This window comes from Melospiza melodia, chromosome 14 (assembly GCF_035770615.1).
Source record: "Melospiza melodia melodia isolate bMelMel2 chromosome 14, bMelMel2.pri, whole genome shotgun sequence".
NCBI lineage: Eukaryota > Metazoa > Chordata > Aves > Passeriformes > Passerellidae > Melospiza > Melospiza melodia.
The window spans coordinates 17,259,758-17,277,738 of record NC_086207.1 but is presented as its reverse complement, the minus strand read 5'-3'; the positions used below and the strand labels follow the sequence as shown (position 1 = coordinate 17,277,738).

The 17,981-nt window shown below is 54.4% G+C and overlaps 1 protein-coding gene across 1 annotated transcript; it reads right to left on the bottom strand.

Annotated features, from left to right (window-relative positions):
• Window positions 1–4,925: 4,925 nt before the first annotated feature.
• HRH2 (histamine receptor H2) lies at window positions 4,926–16,757 on the bottom strand. The gene is made up of 4 exons (XM_063168380.1): window positions 16,614–16,757; window positions 10,002–11,513; window positions 6,836–6,999; window positions 4,926–5,133 (listed from the first exon to the last, which is right to left on the bottom strand). The coding sequence occupies exons 2-3, from the start codon at window positions 11,120–11,122 to the stop codon at window positions 6,981–6,983; spliced, it is 1,140 nt and encodes a 379-aa protein (XP_063024450.1). The 5' UTR covers window positions 11,123–11,513; window positions 16,614–16,757; the 3' UTR covers window positions 4,926–5,133; window positions 6,836–6,980.
• Between the last annotated feature and the right edge of the window lie 1,224 nt (window positions 16,758–17,981).

Genomic DNA, 17,981 nt, shown 5'->3' with positions numbered 1-17,981 from the left:
CCAAAGAACAGCCCCAGCAGAGACCCCAAACCCAGCAGTCCCCCTTGCCCAGGGCATGGCAGTTCTTCATCAGGGGATGTTCTCCCCCTTTGCTTTTAGAATTTTTTAAAGTCTGAGCAGACCTAGCAGTTTTGTGGCAGGAAGAACAACATTCATTCTGGAGTTTTCCCAAGTAATTCATCCTCTAAGAAATTAATTATCAGCACCGGGGCTGTGTTTAATCACCACCAGTCCCTGTGTGCCCGGGGTCGGAGGGCGCTGCTGCCTCTGCCTGCAGCAGCTCCGGGCTCCTGCCGGCAGGGAGGGGATCAGTGCTGCCCATGGGATGGGAACGGTGAGCCAGGAGAGCAGATCCATCCCTGACAGCTGTGCAAACACCCCGGGGTGACAGCACCTGCCAGCTACGCCCAGGCTGGGTGGAGGGACTGGGCAGCCCAGGTGCTGAGAGTGGCTCTGATGCCCACACAGAAGTCTCAGGGTGCTCATGGGGTTGGGAACAGGAATACAGCTCTGGGAATAGGGCTGTGTGACCCCCTTCCTGCACCAAGGACAGCTCCAAGGACAGCTAACCTTGGACACAGGGCTCTGTGACCCCCATCCTGCCCCAAGGACAGCTAACCTTGGACACAGGGCTCTGTGACCACCATCCTGCACCAAGGACAGCTAACCTTGGACACAGGGCTCTGTGAGCCCCATCCTGCCCCAAGGACAGCTCCAAGGACAGCTAACCTTGGACACAGGGCTCTGTGACCCCCATCCTGTACCAAGGACAGCTAACCTTGGACACAGGGCTCTGTGACCCCCATCCTGCCCCAAGGACAGCTAACCTTGGACACAGGGCTCTGTGAGCCCCATCCTGCACCAAGGGCAGGTAACCCACACAGGGTATGCACACACATGGGTGAAGCTGTGTGCCACACAGGAAGGAGGGTGTAACAATGGTGACAATGTCTGTTTGCCAGGGGACACGGGAGCACCTGTTCCAGCAGAGCAGCCTCTGGCAGCTGTTTCCCTGACAAATGTGTTTGGTTTGGTTTGGTGGGAGAGCCTCAATGGAAGGGGTGGTGGCTGCAGGAGTGGGGAGGGGAGCGCCTGCCTGAAGGAGGCTCTGGGGAGGAAGGAGAAGGGAAGGACAGAAGGACAGAAGGACGTTGGACACGTGCCTTGGCAATGACCAGATGTCTCCTTGTGTAGGGGGATACAGGATGGGTAAATGAAGGTGGTACACAATGTAATCTTATCCCCCAATGAGTTGCAGCTGGACCAATTACTGAAGATTAGGAGCCGGCCTGATCTTAACAAGCCACACCTGTAGCCAATAAGAACAGTGGTATAAAAGGGTGGATTGGTCTCATCTGGAGTCAGATGAGTGCTGCAAGGATCAGGAAGAGTCTGTGCTTTGAGGGGCTGCCTGTGGGAAGCATTGAGGAGGTATGAATCTCTGGTGATATGGAATCCTTGCACTATAGTGATACAGGACTCTTGATATATAAGACAACATCCTTGCAGGACCTGCACCTCGCTGCCTGGCCAGGGACACCCAGATCTCCATGGCCTGGTGTGGTCCTGGGCCTCCGGGAGAAGGTTTGTTCCTGCTGGGGGAGAGCTGGGGGTGCCCTTTTGGAGGTGGGGGTGATGAGGGGATTTGGGGACCTCTGGGACTGTGGCCCTGCAGAAGCTGGAGGTGCCCCGCTGTGTTTCTGTCATACTTGTGCCCTCTAGTGGCTCTGTCCTCTCTCTCTGGTCCCTTGGCCACCATGCTCCTGGTCTCGGGGCCACCGCCCTGCGAGGGCTGGGGTCTGCCTGAGCCTCTGGCACTGCCAGCCTTGGCGTCCTTGGAGGTGGGGAAATGCTGGGCAGGAAGGGATTAGCTGAGGCCAGGGAGGCACCTGGTGCTGCCTTCCCCATGGTCACCTCCTCCAGGCTGGAAGGGAGTGCTTGTCCTTGCTTTCAAGGTGCTTCATCATGGAAATGTGATTTTTAGATTAGTGGGGAGGAAATGGGTCCCATAACCTTTCCAGAGGCGTGATTCCCCAGCCAAAACTGTTGGGTGAGTGACCCCAAAATGTATTTTATTCCAGAAAATCCAATCTTGAGATTTCTAACACAAAGTTTCTCATTTTCCACTGCTCGGGGCTGTTCTCTACCTTTCTGTTCCCCCTGTGTTTAATCACATGACAGCCTGAAAAAAACCAACCCCAACACAGTTTTTTTCTCATTCTACTGATGTTTCTCTTTTATCTAAAAGAAATAAAACGCTCCTTTGCCTCCGGCCTGTGGCAACCACCACATCTCAGCTGTGCTCCTGGGGGACTGGATGCTTGGATGCCCTGCAGCTGCTCCTGCCTCCCCTGTGCTTCTCTCCATCCCTGTTTCTCCTCTTTGTAGGTTTTTGGACCCTCTCCAGAGCTGTGCCAAGGACAGGAAAGGTTTGGTGGAAGAAGCCCAGGCAGGCTCTGTGGGTGCCTGGGGTGGCTGCTGGAGCCAGGTGAGGATTTGGTGCCACATTTGGGGCAGCGGAGGTCCTGCAGGGACAGGGGGATGGGGATGTCCCCGTGCACTTGGCAGCCAGCCCTGCCTGTGCTCCCAACGCTAGCAGGGGATATTTCCTATCTGTGAGAGCAGATGTTGGTTAGGAGCTTCCTAAGCAGTTTCTCTTCCCTCTCAGAATTGCTGCTTGGCGAGAGAATTAAATTCCCTTTTGTTGTCAGTTTAGAGGAGAACAAAACCAAATGTCACCTGGAGAAATTCTCGCTGCTGCACCCCCGGGGGATGGAACGGTTGCCTGAGGAGCAGGATTAGCCCATCACTGAGAAAGCCGATGGTCCCTGGGGGGATTAGACAGATGATCGATGCTGGGATTGGTTTGTGTGGTGGCTGCGGTGACAGCAGCGACCCAGAGCAGCAGCTCCCACCTGCCTGGGCTTGCACCGACCCCAGCCCGTTCCCGGGGTCTCTGGGATGGTCCCTGAGCAGTGTCAGCCCTGCCGCAGCCAGCCCTGCCACAGATGTTCTGCGTTTTGGCTTTCTCCCCTTCCAGCCTTGTTAGTATTGAAATTAAAAGCAAGTGTTTGTGAATTGGTAGCTGTTCTCCAAGACCCTAATTAGCAAATCTCTTCATCCCCTGGGGCTGCAATCTAATAATCAAAGAAAGAAAACCAAAAAAAAAAAACCACCCAAAAAGCCCAGCACCCAAACAAGCCCCAAACCTTGTTTGATGGATCGGGAGTGCTACTGGAACAGTAGGAAACAGCTCTTCCTGCTTAGTATGGTAATTAAACACTTCAATTGCAATTATTTTTGCAATTAGATAAGCCTCTAATTGTTATCATAGGTGGCAGGGGTTTGGGTGTGTGTTTGCCAGTTCCTCCCGGAGCTGGAGCACAGCGTGGATGCTCCAGGCCTGCTCCTGCTGGGTTTGTTGGGGGAGGAAAAGGGAAAAGCTCCCCCTGTGCAGGGACCCGGCTCCTGCTGCTCTGCAGAGCTGCTGATCAGGCAATTTCTCCATCTGCTCTGGGGGCTCAGCCCAGGAGTTGCATTGCTCCTCACCCCAAGGCCACAGGAGGGAGGACCATGAGGGGACCCTGCCTGGCAGGGCATTGCTGTGCTGGGGAGGTTTCCTTGCCTGCTGATGTTTGGTGGGATCTGGCTGTGCTGGGGGGGCTGCAACGCTCCCCCCTCTCGGCTTTCCTCACTCTTTGGGAGCCACTTGCTCTCTGTAACATCTAATGAGTGGTGAAGGGTGAAACACATGGAAGTACCAGTGGCAGATGATGGTGACACCCAGTGCTGGGGTGGCTTGGGGGGGTGTTGAGGAGTTGGGGGGGGTGATTGGGTGTCACCCTCATTTAAGATATTCTAAGCCTTCTGATGTTTACATTCTTGTAGCAAACTTTCTCACACACCTTCTGTAAATAACTTACTCTTGTGCGTTCTTTTATGGAGCAGGAGGAAATTTGATGGACTGTTGGTTGGTTTGTCCAGTGTCATTGGATGAGGTGGCACTTTCACCCTCTAATCCACTGTCAGTTTTGGAAAACTATAAATGTTGGAGCCAGAAAATAAACTTTCCCTTTTCTTCGCCTTGAGTGTCCTATAGTGACAATTGGGGTGTGCTGTGCCAGGTCAGGGAGCCCAGCCCTGCTGTGGCTGGTGACAATGGGTGACACCCTCGGTGTGGCTGGGGCTGCTCCATGCCTGCAAAGTGTCCCCTGCTCCATCAGCTCAGGGACCAGGAGGGATCTCATCTGGTTGGGCAAGATGTGCTCTGGGGGGTGCCAGCCTTGCCCAGGGTAGCTGTGGCTCTGTTTTGGGCGTTTGTGCTGTGTGTCCAGGTTCTGTCCCAGCAGAGGGATGGGGATGGGACAGCAGGATGGAGCAGGGCAGGGAGGCTCTTCCCAGGACAAAGTACACCCACAGAAATCAAGCATCTCATTTTCTTTCTGTCTTAAATAGATTTTTTTTTTTTTAATACCACTGATTGTTTCTGCCCCAAGTCTGTGCAAATTCTTCTCTTTTGGGCGCCTTCATGTTGAGCTTCTCAGGAGGGCAGAGCCTCCCCAGCAGGCTCCAGGGCTTCTCTTTGCCTGGCAGTAGGGCTGGGACAGGGGCTGTGCTGTAAGGACAGCCCCAGGGATGGGAGCAGCCCTGCCCCAGGGTGGATGCTGAGGGCCTGGGATGAGCTGTGCACAGACATCCAGCACTCGTGGCTGCAGCATCCACCACGCAGAGCTCTCCTGCCGTGTCACCCCATCTGCCAGGGCCCTGCCCCTCTGAGGGGTGGGTACACCCCCAGGACACCAGGGAAGTGGTGCCTGTGTTGTCTTTCTCCACCCTAGGCTGGTCTGCCTGGCACCACGACCTCAACAGCCCCTTCCCCTGCAGCCTGAGCCACTGCCAGGGCTCTGGAGAGGGCACTCCCAGCCCTGCCCTGCCAAGGCATGCTTCCTGACCCATCTCCCCAGGCATCTCTTCATGTGAAAGTGTCACTGCCCACAGGATGGGCAGATGTTCTTCTGCAGCTCCTCTGAGGGCTCTTCTAACCCAGCACCCTCCTGGGAAGTAACCTGGGCAGCAGAGGCCTCTCCAGCAGAGTTTGGGGATGGAGTGATGCCATGTGCCAGAGCAGGGATCCTGCAGGGGAGCACAGAGGGTGATCAGTGACTTTACAAGATGCAGATGGGTCCATTTTCCCCCCACCTCTCCTGCTCCCCAGAGTAAGGGGTGCTGCCCTCAGCACCCAGGGAGGAACTGTGATGTGATGCTGTGAGGATGCTCTCAGCATCCCCCAATAAATGCTGAGTGCTGGCACTCGGGCAGAGCTGAGCAGGCCTGCATCACCCCGAGACCTGTCACCCAATGCCCCTCTGAGCAATATCACTCTGCTTTGTGGCTTTCTCTGCCTGCTCTTCCTGTCCCTCAGGCCAGCTAGCAGCAGCAGGGCTGAGTTGTCAGATTTGTAGCCTGACAAAAGTTGATGTCCTGGAGCTGGCAGTGCTCTGCTCCTGGGTGCTGCTTCTCCCATGGCCCCTCTCCCTGCTGTGGGTCCGGGAATTTTTTGGTCAGGAGCTCTTTGGTTAGGTGTCCTGTATGAGGTGGTATTTCCTGTCCCCACCCCCATGGTGCAGAGAGGAAATCTGTGGTCACACCAAGACCTGAGATCTCCTGCAAACCTCTCCCCCAGACCTCTGCTTCATTCTGCTGATTAGATCAGCACCCTCTCAGGGGATGGCTGGCATTTTGCTTTTACCTCACAGAAACTACATCTGTCTTACAACATATGCACAGGGACAGGAAGCATGAAGCAGAAGAGCTGGAATTGGTGTCTCCTCTGCCCCTGCTGCTGGGCAGTGACAGCAGCAGAGATGACTCTGCCTTGTGTCTGTGCTGTGCCTGCCCTGGGGGCCTTCACTTTGTGCTTTGTGGTTTCCAGACTGGAGGGTTCACTCTGCTCCTGCTGCAGGGCAGCAGTGATGCCTCCTGCCCAAAGAGCAGCATCTGCAGTCTCCAAATCCTCTGTTCCTCCTCCTGCTGATGGGCAGTGGCATTTCCAGGCTGATTCACAGGGGGTACCTCTGAGCAGTGCAGGTTTATGGTGTACCCCTGCTCTGTGTGTGGACACACAGCTCCTGCTATTGCTGTGACCTTGGCTGAGGTTAGAAGTGCTCAGGGTGCAGCAGGGACAAAGTGTGCCCAGCTTTCAGCACATGGGTGATTATTTCCCCCTCAGGGCGCAGTCAATATGGAGAGCCCAGGTTATCAGCATGCAGCGTTGGAGGGGAGAGCACGTGGAGGTCAGGGTGACCTTGCCTGACTCTTCCTGAGAAGGGCTGCACAAAGTGGCTCTCTGGAGCTGAGAGGCATCCCCATGCATGGCAGTTGTGGCCTCCAGCCCAGCACCACTTGGAGAGAGCAGCAGCGCCTGGTGCAGCATCAGCTCTTCACCTCGGGAGCCCTGCCAGCATCTCCGCCAAAGCTGCTGGCAATTTCTGGGGATGTGGGCTTGCATGAAAATGAAGTGTGCTGGAAATTCATGGTCTGAATGCAGCTGCCTCTGCAGTGCATGAGGAGCAGGCAGGATGCAGCATCTTTCAGGCTGATTCTATAATCCCAAAACTCCAGGGGAGCCACAGAAGGGGGCCCAGTTCTCTGAGGCTTGGGACTTGGTTTGAGAGCAGCCAGTGCTGGATAAAGGAGTGAGGATTAATCTCTGATGGTATCACCCTTTGCACCAGGACCCATCAGGAAGGGATGCCTGCCCCAGGGAAATGGCAGTGGGTGCCACAGCAGGGAGAGCTCCCTCATTTTCACCCAGGGACCGTGGCCTTGTACTCACCCTGCAGCTCTCGCCTCTGCTGTCGAGTTTTGCGCTGAGGAAAGCAGAGTGTTGTCCTTTCAACCTCACACAGGATTTTGGAAGAGGGCAGCCAGGAGTTGAAGGCTGGGAGATGTGGATCCTAGGGCAGCAGGCTGGCTGAGACTCACAGGAAAGCTCCAGTGCTGGAAAGGTTCAATTGCACATGAAGAGAGAGAAAGAACAGTGCAGTCTGTCAGGGCCAGCCTGCTTGAGCCTGGAAGGGGCTGTGGAGCACCAGGCAGTGTCTGCCTGAGGCTGGCAGCTGGGGCAGGTGTGTTGTGACCAGGACAGGGACCCTTTCCAGTGGGAGCTGGCTTTTCCTTTGCCCATATATTGTGGCCATGGTCCTGTCCTATGCTGCTCTAAGCACAGATGGCATGCAAGAATGGATCACAGCCACTCATTCAGCTCCAGAGTTTTCTTCCCCAGCACATCCAGTTAGCGCTGAAGGCTTCTTCTCATGGGGTTTTAATCTCTCTGAACATCAGGGTCTGGTCTCAGAGCCTACAGAGCAAGCCAAGCATGGGGTCTCTTCAGAGCCCTGTCCCACTGCACTGAAACAGGTTCCTGAGGTCCTTTGGTTTTCTTTACTGGTTTTGTGTGAGTTGCCTGGTGTGGAAATGGGAGCAGCTGAGTTCCCCTTGCATCTCTGCTTGGTCCTGTACTCTCAGCCCTACCTGGTCCTCACTGATGGAAGTGCCCTCCAGCCCCCAGCTGTTCTGTGGCTTTTGATTCCCTGGCCTGCTCCTGACTGAGGCTCTGAGTGACCCTTGAGACTGCTGCAGTGCTCCAGTATTTCCACTCTTGTTTGTTAGTCTTTTCCCTATGCCTCATAACTGAAAAGAACATTGTTATTAAGGGCAACAGTTCAAAATTCTGTTTTCCCTTGAATGATCCCACGGGGCTTCTCTGAGCAGAGCTCTTCTGAGCTCTGGGTGTTCCTGTCTGGGGGGGTTATGAGTTTTTGGAATGATTTATGTTGGTCTTTTCCTGTTAACATGTTCAGGGAAGATGACTCTGAAGACTGCAGAGAGGAACCAGCTTGGTTTGTGCTGTGGGTGAAATTGGCTGCCAGGCTTTTGGTGAACAGGTAAATCCTGTGCTCACCTGTCTTGTGTGACATTAGCTGATCCTGATCATCTGCCAACAGCAGATCTTGGTGTATCTGACTATGGAAAAAAGGGCTGGAAGGGGCCACATATGATCATTGGTGCAGGATTGCTGTCAGGTGAGAGGGCTATGAGGAGAAGGAGAGAAAGTAAAAGCAGGTGCTTGAGCAGCTCTTATCTGATTGTGAGTGGAAACCACAGTGGTGATACTGTGGAGGATGGGGTGGAGCTCACTGGATTTAGAAAGGTCAGGGAACTTCCCCTTGCTTGAGTGTTTCCTGTGGGGAACCAGGGGAAGAATCTCTTCTACCCGGAAAAGCTGCGAGGGTAAAAGCCAGGAAATCAGTGGCCCTGCCCTCTGCCTGAGGAACAGAAACCCATTTTCCTTCCCCTTTGATCTCCCTCCAAGTCATTATTGTCCCTTTGTGTAAGTCAGCACTTTGAGAAGACACTGACATTTATACTCTGTTCTCTCTTGGCTATGCATGGAAGTCCCAACAGCCTGTTCCCCCTGAGCTCTCCTGGCTCAGCTGCAGAGCCTCAGCACAGAGCTCCTGGTTTGCCCAGGGGCTGCACTTGTGTGAGTAAACAGGAGAGCTCTCTTTGTCTCTGTATGTTTGCAGAAACACCCCCACCACCTTAGACACGTTTTCCATATGTTTTTATACGCAACCTACAATTTGCCAAACGCTGTAACTTTTGGGCTCCTCATTAATTCCTTGGAAATGGAAAAAGGCAGCCCCAGGAGCTGCATTCTTGTATTTGTTCCTGTTAATCCATCCCTCTGTACCTCTTTTTCTGCACCCCTCCCTTGGGTACAGTCACATTGGTGCCCTGGGGGAGGCAGGATGCTGGATCAGCCTTTTGGATGGCTCTGAACTTTGGTTCACCTCCCTGAGTTCTCCTTTTGGTGGCTTAAGACTCTTTCTGGGGCAGGATCAAGGGCACGTGCCGGGAGAGCGAGCGAGCGCGGCTTCTCTGCTGCCACGCTGGGAACAGGGAATCAAAGGACTCCTTATCTATGGATGGAAAGTTTCTGGGCTGCTTATCAGGCGCTGCTTAGAGGTTAGATTATCTCAGGAGCAGCAGATTGACAGCCTGCCTCTCCATTCTCCTTGTGCTTGGCTGGGCGAACACCTTGGAGCGAGGCAGTGAGAGGATGTGGGTGCCCAGGGAGGGGGCTGAGGAGACAGCCTGGCACAGAACTTGCCCACTTGGCTCCCATCCTGCTCCCTCATCACACCCTTTGCTGGGGCTGACCCTCGTAACACGCTTGAGGTGGCACTGAGGGATTTTTTTGCTCTAACTTTACATGGGCATTTGTATTTCTAAAAGCATCTGACAGCCTGATTTGGGCTACTCCCGCTCCTTTCCAGAGATGGGAATGGAACTTGCTGTTGGCTGAATTCACTGCTGATGGAAACTGGTGGCTGAAATGCTGAGGGTGTGTGGCTCGGATGGGAAGGGAAGTGGCTGAGCTGCTCTGCAGGGAGCTGGGAACCCAGACCTTGGCTCCTGCAGGCACTCCCAGCCTGCTGCTGGTGCTCTGACTGTGCCCCAGCACTAATTCCTGTCTACCCTTCTGTCACCTTTCGTGGGCCCTGAAGCTCTGTTCTGTGCCCAGAATTTGCTGTCTGCTCCTCACAGGGACACGGCTGATTTTGGGGAGCAGCCCCAGCTAAAAGCTTCACCCCATTCTGGACAGCAAATTGTGATGGCAACTGTCCCCATTACCCAGCAAAGCTGGGGGACATTTTGTGCTCCCTGAGAATGGTGGCAATTCCAGGGGAGGCCCAGCCCGGTGGGAAGTTGGAGTACCTGGAGTTGTGCTGCCACCATGCAGGGGATGCAAGCTGGGTTCTTATGGGTGGTGAGGAATTTCTGAGTGGCTGAACTTAGGAGTTGCCTGGGCAAGGATCTCCAGCTGGGGCATCACTTTGTTGCTTAAAAGTCCATGGACAATGTGGGGTCCCCACCTCTGCCTTCCTCTCTGGGGCCAGACCTACCATCAAACTCTAGTGTAGGAAGGCTCTTACCTCTTGAGGGCTCCATCAGTGAGCAGAGTCCCCTTCTCATTCCTCACCTCCAGCTTCAAGGGTTTGCCCTCCTGCCTGCCCTGGCCCTCCCTGCCCCTGGGTTGGGCCTCCTGCAGTGGAGGCAGGTGGGAGTTCCTGGGGTATCCCGTCCTGCAGCAGTGCAGCAAGTTCTGGTAGGCCACTCGGAAATCCTTGTTGAGTGTCCCATAGAGGATGGGGTTCAGGGCTGAGTTGGCATAGCCCAGCCAGAGCACAATGGACATGAGTGTGCCTTTGACCTGGCTGTCCCCCGACACGCCCCGGTAGGTGAAGAGGGTGAAGTAGGGGAACCAGCACACGGTGAAGGCTCCCAGCACCACTGCCAGCGTCACAGTGGCTTTGTGCTCCTTCACCATGGGGGACATGGGCGCGTTGCCCCACGTGTGGTTTATCCTCTTGGCTTGCTCCCTGGCTATCCTGAGTATCCTGTAGTAGGTGATGCACATGATGACCAGAGGGATGTAGAAGGTGAGCAAGCTGTCCACCAACCCGTACTCAAGGTTCACTCCCAGCGTGCACTCCTTGCTGCAGGTGGTGCTTGTGTTCTGCACCGCTGTCCCCTTGGTGTTCCAGCCCAGGTGGATGGGTAGGAAGGAGACCATCAGTGAAACAGTCCAGATGACAGCCAAGCCCACGGCCACCCGTGAGGGAGTGACCACCTGGCCGTAGCGGAGCGGGGTGGTGACGGCGAAGTAGCGATCCAGGCTGATCATGAGGAGGTTGAGGATGGAGGCCGTGCACAGCATGACGTCCAGGCTGGTGTAGATGTTGCACAGAACGCTGCCAAAGGGCCACTCCTTGGTGAGCTCGTAGTAAGCAGAGAAGGGCAGCACCAGCAGCCCCAGCAGCAGGTCTGTGATGGCCAGGGAGATGATGATGCGGTTGGTCACGCTCCGCAGCCGCCGGTCCAGGGTGACGGCCAGGCAGACGATGATGTTACCACAGAGAGTGATCACGATGAGGATGCCCAGAGAGAACCCGACCAGCAGCTGCATGCGGGGGTCCATGGTTTTTTGAGAGCTTGTGTGGTTGTAACATGGATCCATGGTGTCACTGCAAGGATGGAGCAGTCCTGCTCTCATCAGCTCCGAAGCTGCCTGGAGTGAGCCTGGACCAGGCAGGCCTAGAGCCCTTCCCAAAGTGACCCTTGTTCTACAGGGACCTTGGAGAACATTGCAGAGTCACTTTACATGTTCAGCCTTGTGTGCTGGGAATGACATGGTCTAGGAAAGATGTGGCACTGCAACTCATTTGTGCTGTTGGCCCTCTCTGGGAGCTCAGTGCTGGAGCCGATGCCCTGTGGCAGCTGCTGGTGGATCTCAACTGCTTCTTTTCCTTTCTTGCCTTCTCCTTTCCTCTGAGTGATGACTGAGTCAGGTCCTGTGGGCTCTCATGCCCTCTGCATGTTTGGTTGGTGAGAGTGATCAGCAATGCTCCAGCAGGTACAGAGCTTTGCCACCTCCCAAAGACAGCCTGCAAAAGAAAGTGTCTGGTGAGACCCTGGCACAGATTGCTCAGAGAAGCTGTGGCTGCCCCATCCCTGGAACTGTTCAAGTCTAGGCTGGATGAGGCTCTGAGCAGCCTGGTGTTGCAGCAAGTTTCCCTGTCCTTGGCAGAGAGGTGGAATGAAATCTGTAAGATGCCTTCCAAGCCATTCTGTGGTTCTCCAAAAGCACCAAGTCAGAGCTGCAGTGGGCAAAGACCCTCTGAGCTTCCCCTCAAACCCCGCCAGAAGCAGGGTGTCTGTACCTCCCTGGCTGCTCCAGCCCACTTATACCCAAATTGGAAAGTCCTTTGGCAGCCAGGCACCTGTGTACCTGCCAGCTGGGCTCTCCCAGCCCTAGGGGTGCCCATGGAATGGAGGGATGTTGAGAGAAGAGCAGGGATTTTAAAATTGTCATCTTCCTATAGGCTTACAATAAATGTGAGAACGAGGAGGATCTGAGGAAACAATTTTCCTGAGATAGCAGTTCTTATGCAATTCAGCAAAATTAGTCACAACTATGTAATTTCTGAATCTTGGCTGCAGCTGCCGATCTCATTAAACTTTGTCCTTGTGTCTGAGCTTTTCAGCAGCCATCCTGCCATCACAAATCACAGCACCTCCTGTGGCCTGTGTGGGAAATCCCTGCTCTGCTCTGGGTCCTGGGAGGGAAGGAGAATATCCCTTGCAGAGTGGCTTTTTCTGGCTGTTTTCTGTCTGGATACAAATAACAAAACGCTACATGTTGCCAGGGAAGAAAGAACAGAGCAAACCACTCTAACTTACAATGAACTGCTGGTTATGGTGATCTCCAAGACCCTGCCACTACTAGACTCAAAGGTTCCTTGCGTCCTTGATTGGAAGCAATATCCCTGTTGGGAAGATACCTAAAGGGGAATTGAGGCAGTGCAGGGACAAGAAAGAGGGCTGGGAATGGGCTGAGGAGCTGGACTGACTTGCTGACCCTCATGGACCTGCCTGTGTCCAGGCTGTGGTCTCCCAGATGGTTTGAGGGGTCTCCCCATCCTCCTCAATGTGTTGTTCCCTGTGGGTGGTGCAGGACCCAGCTCTGCAGGTCTCTGCACCCATGGAACAGCAGTGAAGCCTCCCTGGTGGTGCCTGGGATTGTGCGGGAAGGCAGAGCTGCAGCAGGCTGCAGAGATGGAGCAATCAGAAGAAACTCCAGGAAAGGAAAAGATCCAGCCTTGTCAGAGGACAAAGGTGAGATTTTAAACTCCCTCTGCATCAACAAGATAACACCTGTGGTGCAGGTTGAAATATTCCTTAGATGATTTATGTCTCTGATTGAAGTCTGAAGGCATGAGGGCCACAGGAGGGAGTACACGAGGGAGACTGCATGAGTAAACAACCCCTGATTGCCAGGAGCCGTACGGGGAGAGACTGGGACTGGACCACTGAGATTAGAGGTGACTCCCACAGCCCTGCTGCTTCTAAAGGCATGGAAAGCAAACAAGGCACGAACCAGCCCGTGGGCAGCCTTTGCTGAGCAGAGCAAACTCCTTGGCAGACAGGGAGCCCTCTGAGTTTGGGTGCTGGGATTGAGGCTGTTGGAGAGGGATGCGATGCTTTCAGCCACGGCAGCAGCAGCGTGTGGAGCAGTTCCTCACCTCCAGCTGCAGCACAGGCTCTTGCCATGGAAAGCTCTTTGTTCACTCACAAAAGGAGTGTGGAACAAGCTGAGCGCTGCCTGCCCACTGATGGCAGCGAGGAGAACAGGTTGTTCCCACAGAAGGGTATTTCCAAGTGAAAGGGATGTGCTTTCATTGCTCCCAACATGTGGAAATGGCAGATTAAATTATAGGGGGAGTAGCACACTTAGAAAATGCTGTGGGTGGACGGCAGCCTCCTACGTGGCTGCTTCACCACACACCAACAACCTGCTCCTGCCTCTGGCTGTCCCAGCTCACGTGGGCTCTGCTGGTGGGACCCAGCTCTGGGAACCTCAGCTCATTCAGCTCCTGGTGCAGCCCTCCCTGCTGATGTGCCCAGGAGGAGCTTTGCTTCTTATTTCTTTTTCAGGTTAGCTCAGGGCAAGGAATGGGCACTTGCAAGGGGACAGAGGTGTCCCCATCCCTGCAGAGGAGCTCAGGGAGTGCTGGGACTCTGCAGGGCTCAGCTGCCTGCAAACCCTTGGGATGTTCCTCCGTGGAATGGGGCAGGACCTGCCTCCTGTCAGCTCGGATGTGTGGTGCTGCAACCCTAACTGTGGTGGAGGTGAGGGGCACCTTCCCATATCCCCCAGCCAAATTATCTCATGGAAACACTCCCCCAGGAGAGCATTGCCTCGGGACATGGCTTTGCAGGAAAAGCAGACTGGGGGGCTGGTACAGCTGGGGGGCCGTCAGCTCACTGCCAGCAGGACACAGACCGTGCATCCAACTCAGAGCTCTCTCCTGGAGCATTGGCTCTCTGTGACTCCACATGTGCCCCTGGCTTTGTGCCCAGGTCACTCACAGCCACCTTCACTACCTGTGTCCTCTGCTCCTGTTGTGTTTTGGCAGAGTGAGCTGATTTCCTCCTCGGTGTATGAGTGGAGCAGCTGTTTCCCATGGCAGTCTTTCCAGCAACAGCCGGAATAAATGATACCTTCCCAGCCCTGTCTCACCAGGCAGCTTTTACATTTACCTGATTATCCTCATTATCACAGCCTGGACCTGTTTGAGGTTCAAAATCACCCTCCTGACACTGAAGGAACCAGAGCAGGGCACAGTTTATGGGTCATCTTTCTCATGCCTTTTCCATGGCACTGGTGCTCTGATTGACACTATCTCTGCTGTGAAGATTTGTCAGGTTGCATTTGTTGTTGCACTCATCCTGGGGTTCCCCAAAAGTCAGATATTTTTCCTATGGTGTTTTCAGCTGCTTAGAGTAGCAGTTTTTGCTTTTTGCTAAGCATGTGAGCCTGTGCCAGCCTGATGTGTTTCTGTTAATCTACAGATCCTCTGGTTCTCCTCTAGTACTTAGTCCCTTGTCCAGTGCAGAACTTTTCACAAGTTTCTCACCAGTACATTTCTCTTAAAGAAGTGCTAATTTTCAGAGCCAAGATCACTAATGAAAACCATTAAATAAAATTTACCTCTAGGCTGATCTTTAAGGAACTCTGTTAATAGCCTTCTCTGGTGCATTAATGATCTTTCCGCTGTAATATCCTATCGTCTCCCCATTATCCTCTTTACAATTCTCATAGTAATTTCTGCTTTCTCTTGCCTGAACAGATATTTTCTGCTCTGTTGCAGTCCATGTTGCATTTGATCTGCTGTTTTCCTCTTTAAAATGGCATTTATGTCCTTTGGGGAGGAGGCTGTGATTTATTAATGGGAAATTTCTGTTGCATTTTACTTTTTTATTCCCCCTCCCCATCTCTCAGCGTCCTTTCCTCCAATATCATTAATTCCAGCACTTGGTGCACTTTTGCAGTAAGATTAATGGGATGCAGTGCTGGCTCTGGCAGGGAATGCATTGGCTGCTCTCCCTTCCTGTGCTTCTACTCCTGGCATAACAGGTTTGTTTTGAACCTGTTAAAAGCCCGGGTACATCAGCACCATGAGCAGACACGAGTGGAGAGGAGCACTCAGGAGGTGCCTGAATGTGGCAGCCTCTCTTTGGGAAGCATTTCCCACTTCTGGAAAGGACAGAGGTGGCTGGGATCTCAGGAGGAGCTCCACATGAAGCCTTTTAGCTCTGTCCTAGGGACAGGAGGGCTGTGCCCTTGCAGACCTGAAATGTTCCGCTGCCTACCATGACAGCTTCTTTCTGAGAAAAGAGCAGGCAGAAAAAGCTCTTTGCACTTGGGAGCAAAGTGCATTTCCCTGGCCATGCAGAGCTCACAGTAGAGCATCATGGCTTTTTCTAGAACTATATTCAACTCCTGCCTGAGATTAAACATCTGGGCATGCTGAGAGAGGTATTTCAGCTGAGAGACGGGACGGAGTGTGGGGGATTCTTCTGATTTGAGACAGGATGCCTGAGGTTTGATGGTGGGAATTGCAGAATTCCTACGCTGGGAATGGGCTTCTTGATCCCCTGCCAGGCCCATAAGCCTGATGGGACAGCAGCAAATTTGTCACAGGTAGGACTTGAAGGCAATGTGGGAGAGGACAAACTCGAGGGGACACTGGTGTCCTGCCTGGCTGCATCCCCAGATGCTTCTGTCCCTGTTCTTTGGGCTTTTCCAGAGTTTGGTGCTCTCTCTGTCCTATCCCAGTGTGATGTCTGATTAAAGCTGCAATTATTGCCTCTGGCATGAGCAGAGGAGCTGGGGGAGCCAGGACAAAATTCCCATCACTGCCACCAGCCCTCCGTCATGCTTCCCCAGGAGGAAAGGGGCTCTGTGGGTAAGAAGCTGCTCAGGGCCCCTGAAATCAGGAAATGTGAAGAGGAATGTGGAAATGCATAGAGCAGTCATCATTTTGAAAGTTTGCTCGGCAGACAGTGTCCTGGAAAGGTGAAACTGAAAACAGAGAAGTCGGGCTCAGGGGTGTGCTTGGAGCTGCCTGAGTTTCTGGGATTCAGCTCCTGCTGAAGCTGATTCTGGACAGGAACAGCGAGCACTGTGCACCCCTGGGGCTGCCCAGCCCTCCTGTGCTGCAGCCCAGCCCGGGGGTGTCCTGAGCCACAGCTCTGGCCATGCCGTGGGATGGGGGCAGCAGCAGATCCCTCCAGGGTGTGCAGGGCTCGATGGAAGGGCTGGAGTGCCCAGGGAAAAGGCTCGGGCAGGTCAGGGTGAGAAATCAGCAACAGCCCCATGGGGAGGCTGCTTGGGCAGAGAGGCTGCACCCCACAGATGTGCAGGGCTCTGCCCTGGGCACACTGCACCCCTGTCCTTCCCCTGGTGTTCTCGGATCCAGCTGTCCCCACCAGCAACAGCCAACAAAGTCCCCAAACTGGCCTGCACTCAGCCACCACAGGATGCTGATGGCACCAGCACCTGACAAGTGTCACCCTCTCACCTGACCCAGCCGTCCCAATGCAGGATCCCACTCAGCAGGGACCCACCAACCCTCCTGGATCTCACCTAAAAAGTATTTTAGCAGCGTAACAACTCAGCAAGAAGTAAAGAAAAGCATTACCTGGGGAAGGCGCTGCTTTCTCAGAGCCCCTGGGCGTGCGGGGGGCTTCAGGGCTGCCCCGGGGCTGGGCTGGGGCGCGAAGGCGGCAGCGAGCGGCGCTGCCTCGCTCCTCTCCTCTCCTCCTCCTCCTCGCTCCCTCCTCTCGAACCAGCCTCTCTCCTGCTCTCGTACCAATACCCGGGCAGCGGTGACTGCAACATGAGTCAGATCTGAAGTGGGTGGGACCAGAGTGCGAGCTCAGACACCGAGGTTATCATCCGGCAAATTTGAACTGCTCAAAGCGAGCCCAGCTCCGGCGTGCCGGGCTCCGCCGAGCAGCGCCTGGCACGGAGACGGGGGTGGGATCCTGCTGCCTCCTGTGCTGCTTTCTTGAGTGACACCATCACCTTCCTCGCTCACCTGGCGTTTCAGGGCCCTTGCTGCTGGCTTGCCATGTGCCAAGGTTCCCTCCCTCCCTCCCGGCTCTCTTCTGCAGGCACACACTTGCCTCTTGCAGGGAGCCCTGATGCTGTCACTCACGCCCAATTTTTGGCTTTGCAATTCATAAGAACCCCCTGAGACAAGCACAGCTGAGCCTGGAGGGATATCAGGGGTGGCTCCTGTGTGAACTGGGGACAGATAAGAACAAAGGTGGGGTGACTGTAAAATGGGTGGAGGGAGCTGGAGCCCAGCCAGCTCTGGGGTGCAGATGTGCTCCGTGTGCAAGGGGATGTGGCAGGAAAAGCCTCCACTGTTTCATCTTTCCCTCAAGCTGCTCTCACCTCTGCTAAAGGGTGTCTGCTTTGCGTGCGATAGCAGGGAGGAACCACAAAATGACAAACAGGCAGTGACAGCCTTTTGTGTCTCTCAAACCTTTCATCTGCGGGTCTCAAAGCACGATGCAAATATCAGCTGCTGGGCCAGCTGTGCGAGGAGCTGTTTCCCCTTTTAGCTGTTCCTCCTGAGCAGAGCAGATCCCAGGCTGGCAGCAGAACTCCAGCGAAGCTTGGCCACCCCTGGCTCTGCAGGGCCGGGGAGAGCAGCCCAGGGAGTCCTGGGAGGGAGCTGCCTCCAAGTTCTCCATGCAGACAGCCAAGAATGGGCTTATTACAGTCTGCATGTGGCCCTGGGCACACTCCCTGCTGCTCCCCCAATGCCCTGCCCTGGGAATGGGGAGCACATCCCAGCCTCCCTCTCTGCCAAACGGGGACACAGCAGCACTGGCACACAGACCAAAATGCCTTTGATCTGTTTATCTCTGCAGACCAAAGCACAAATCTATCTTTAATAAGCTTATGATCTGCTGGAACCAGAGGGTTTTCTTGCTGATCCGCAGCCCTGTGATGTGTGTGGGGTAGCTGAGCCGTGGACTGGCTGCCAGATGCTTCT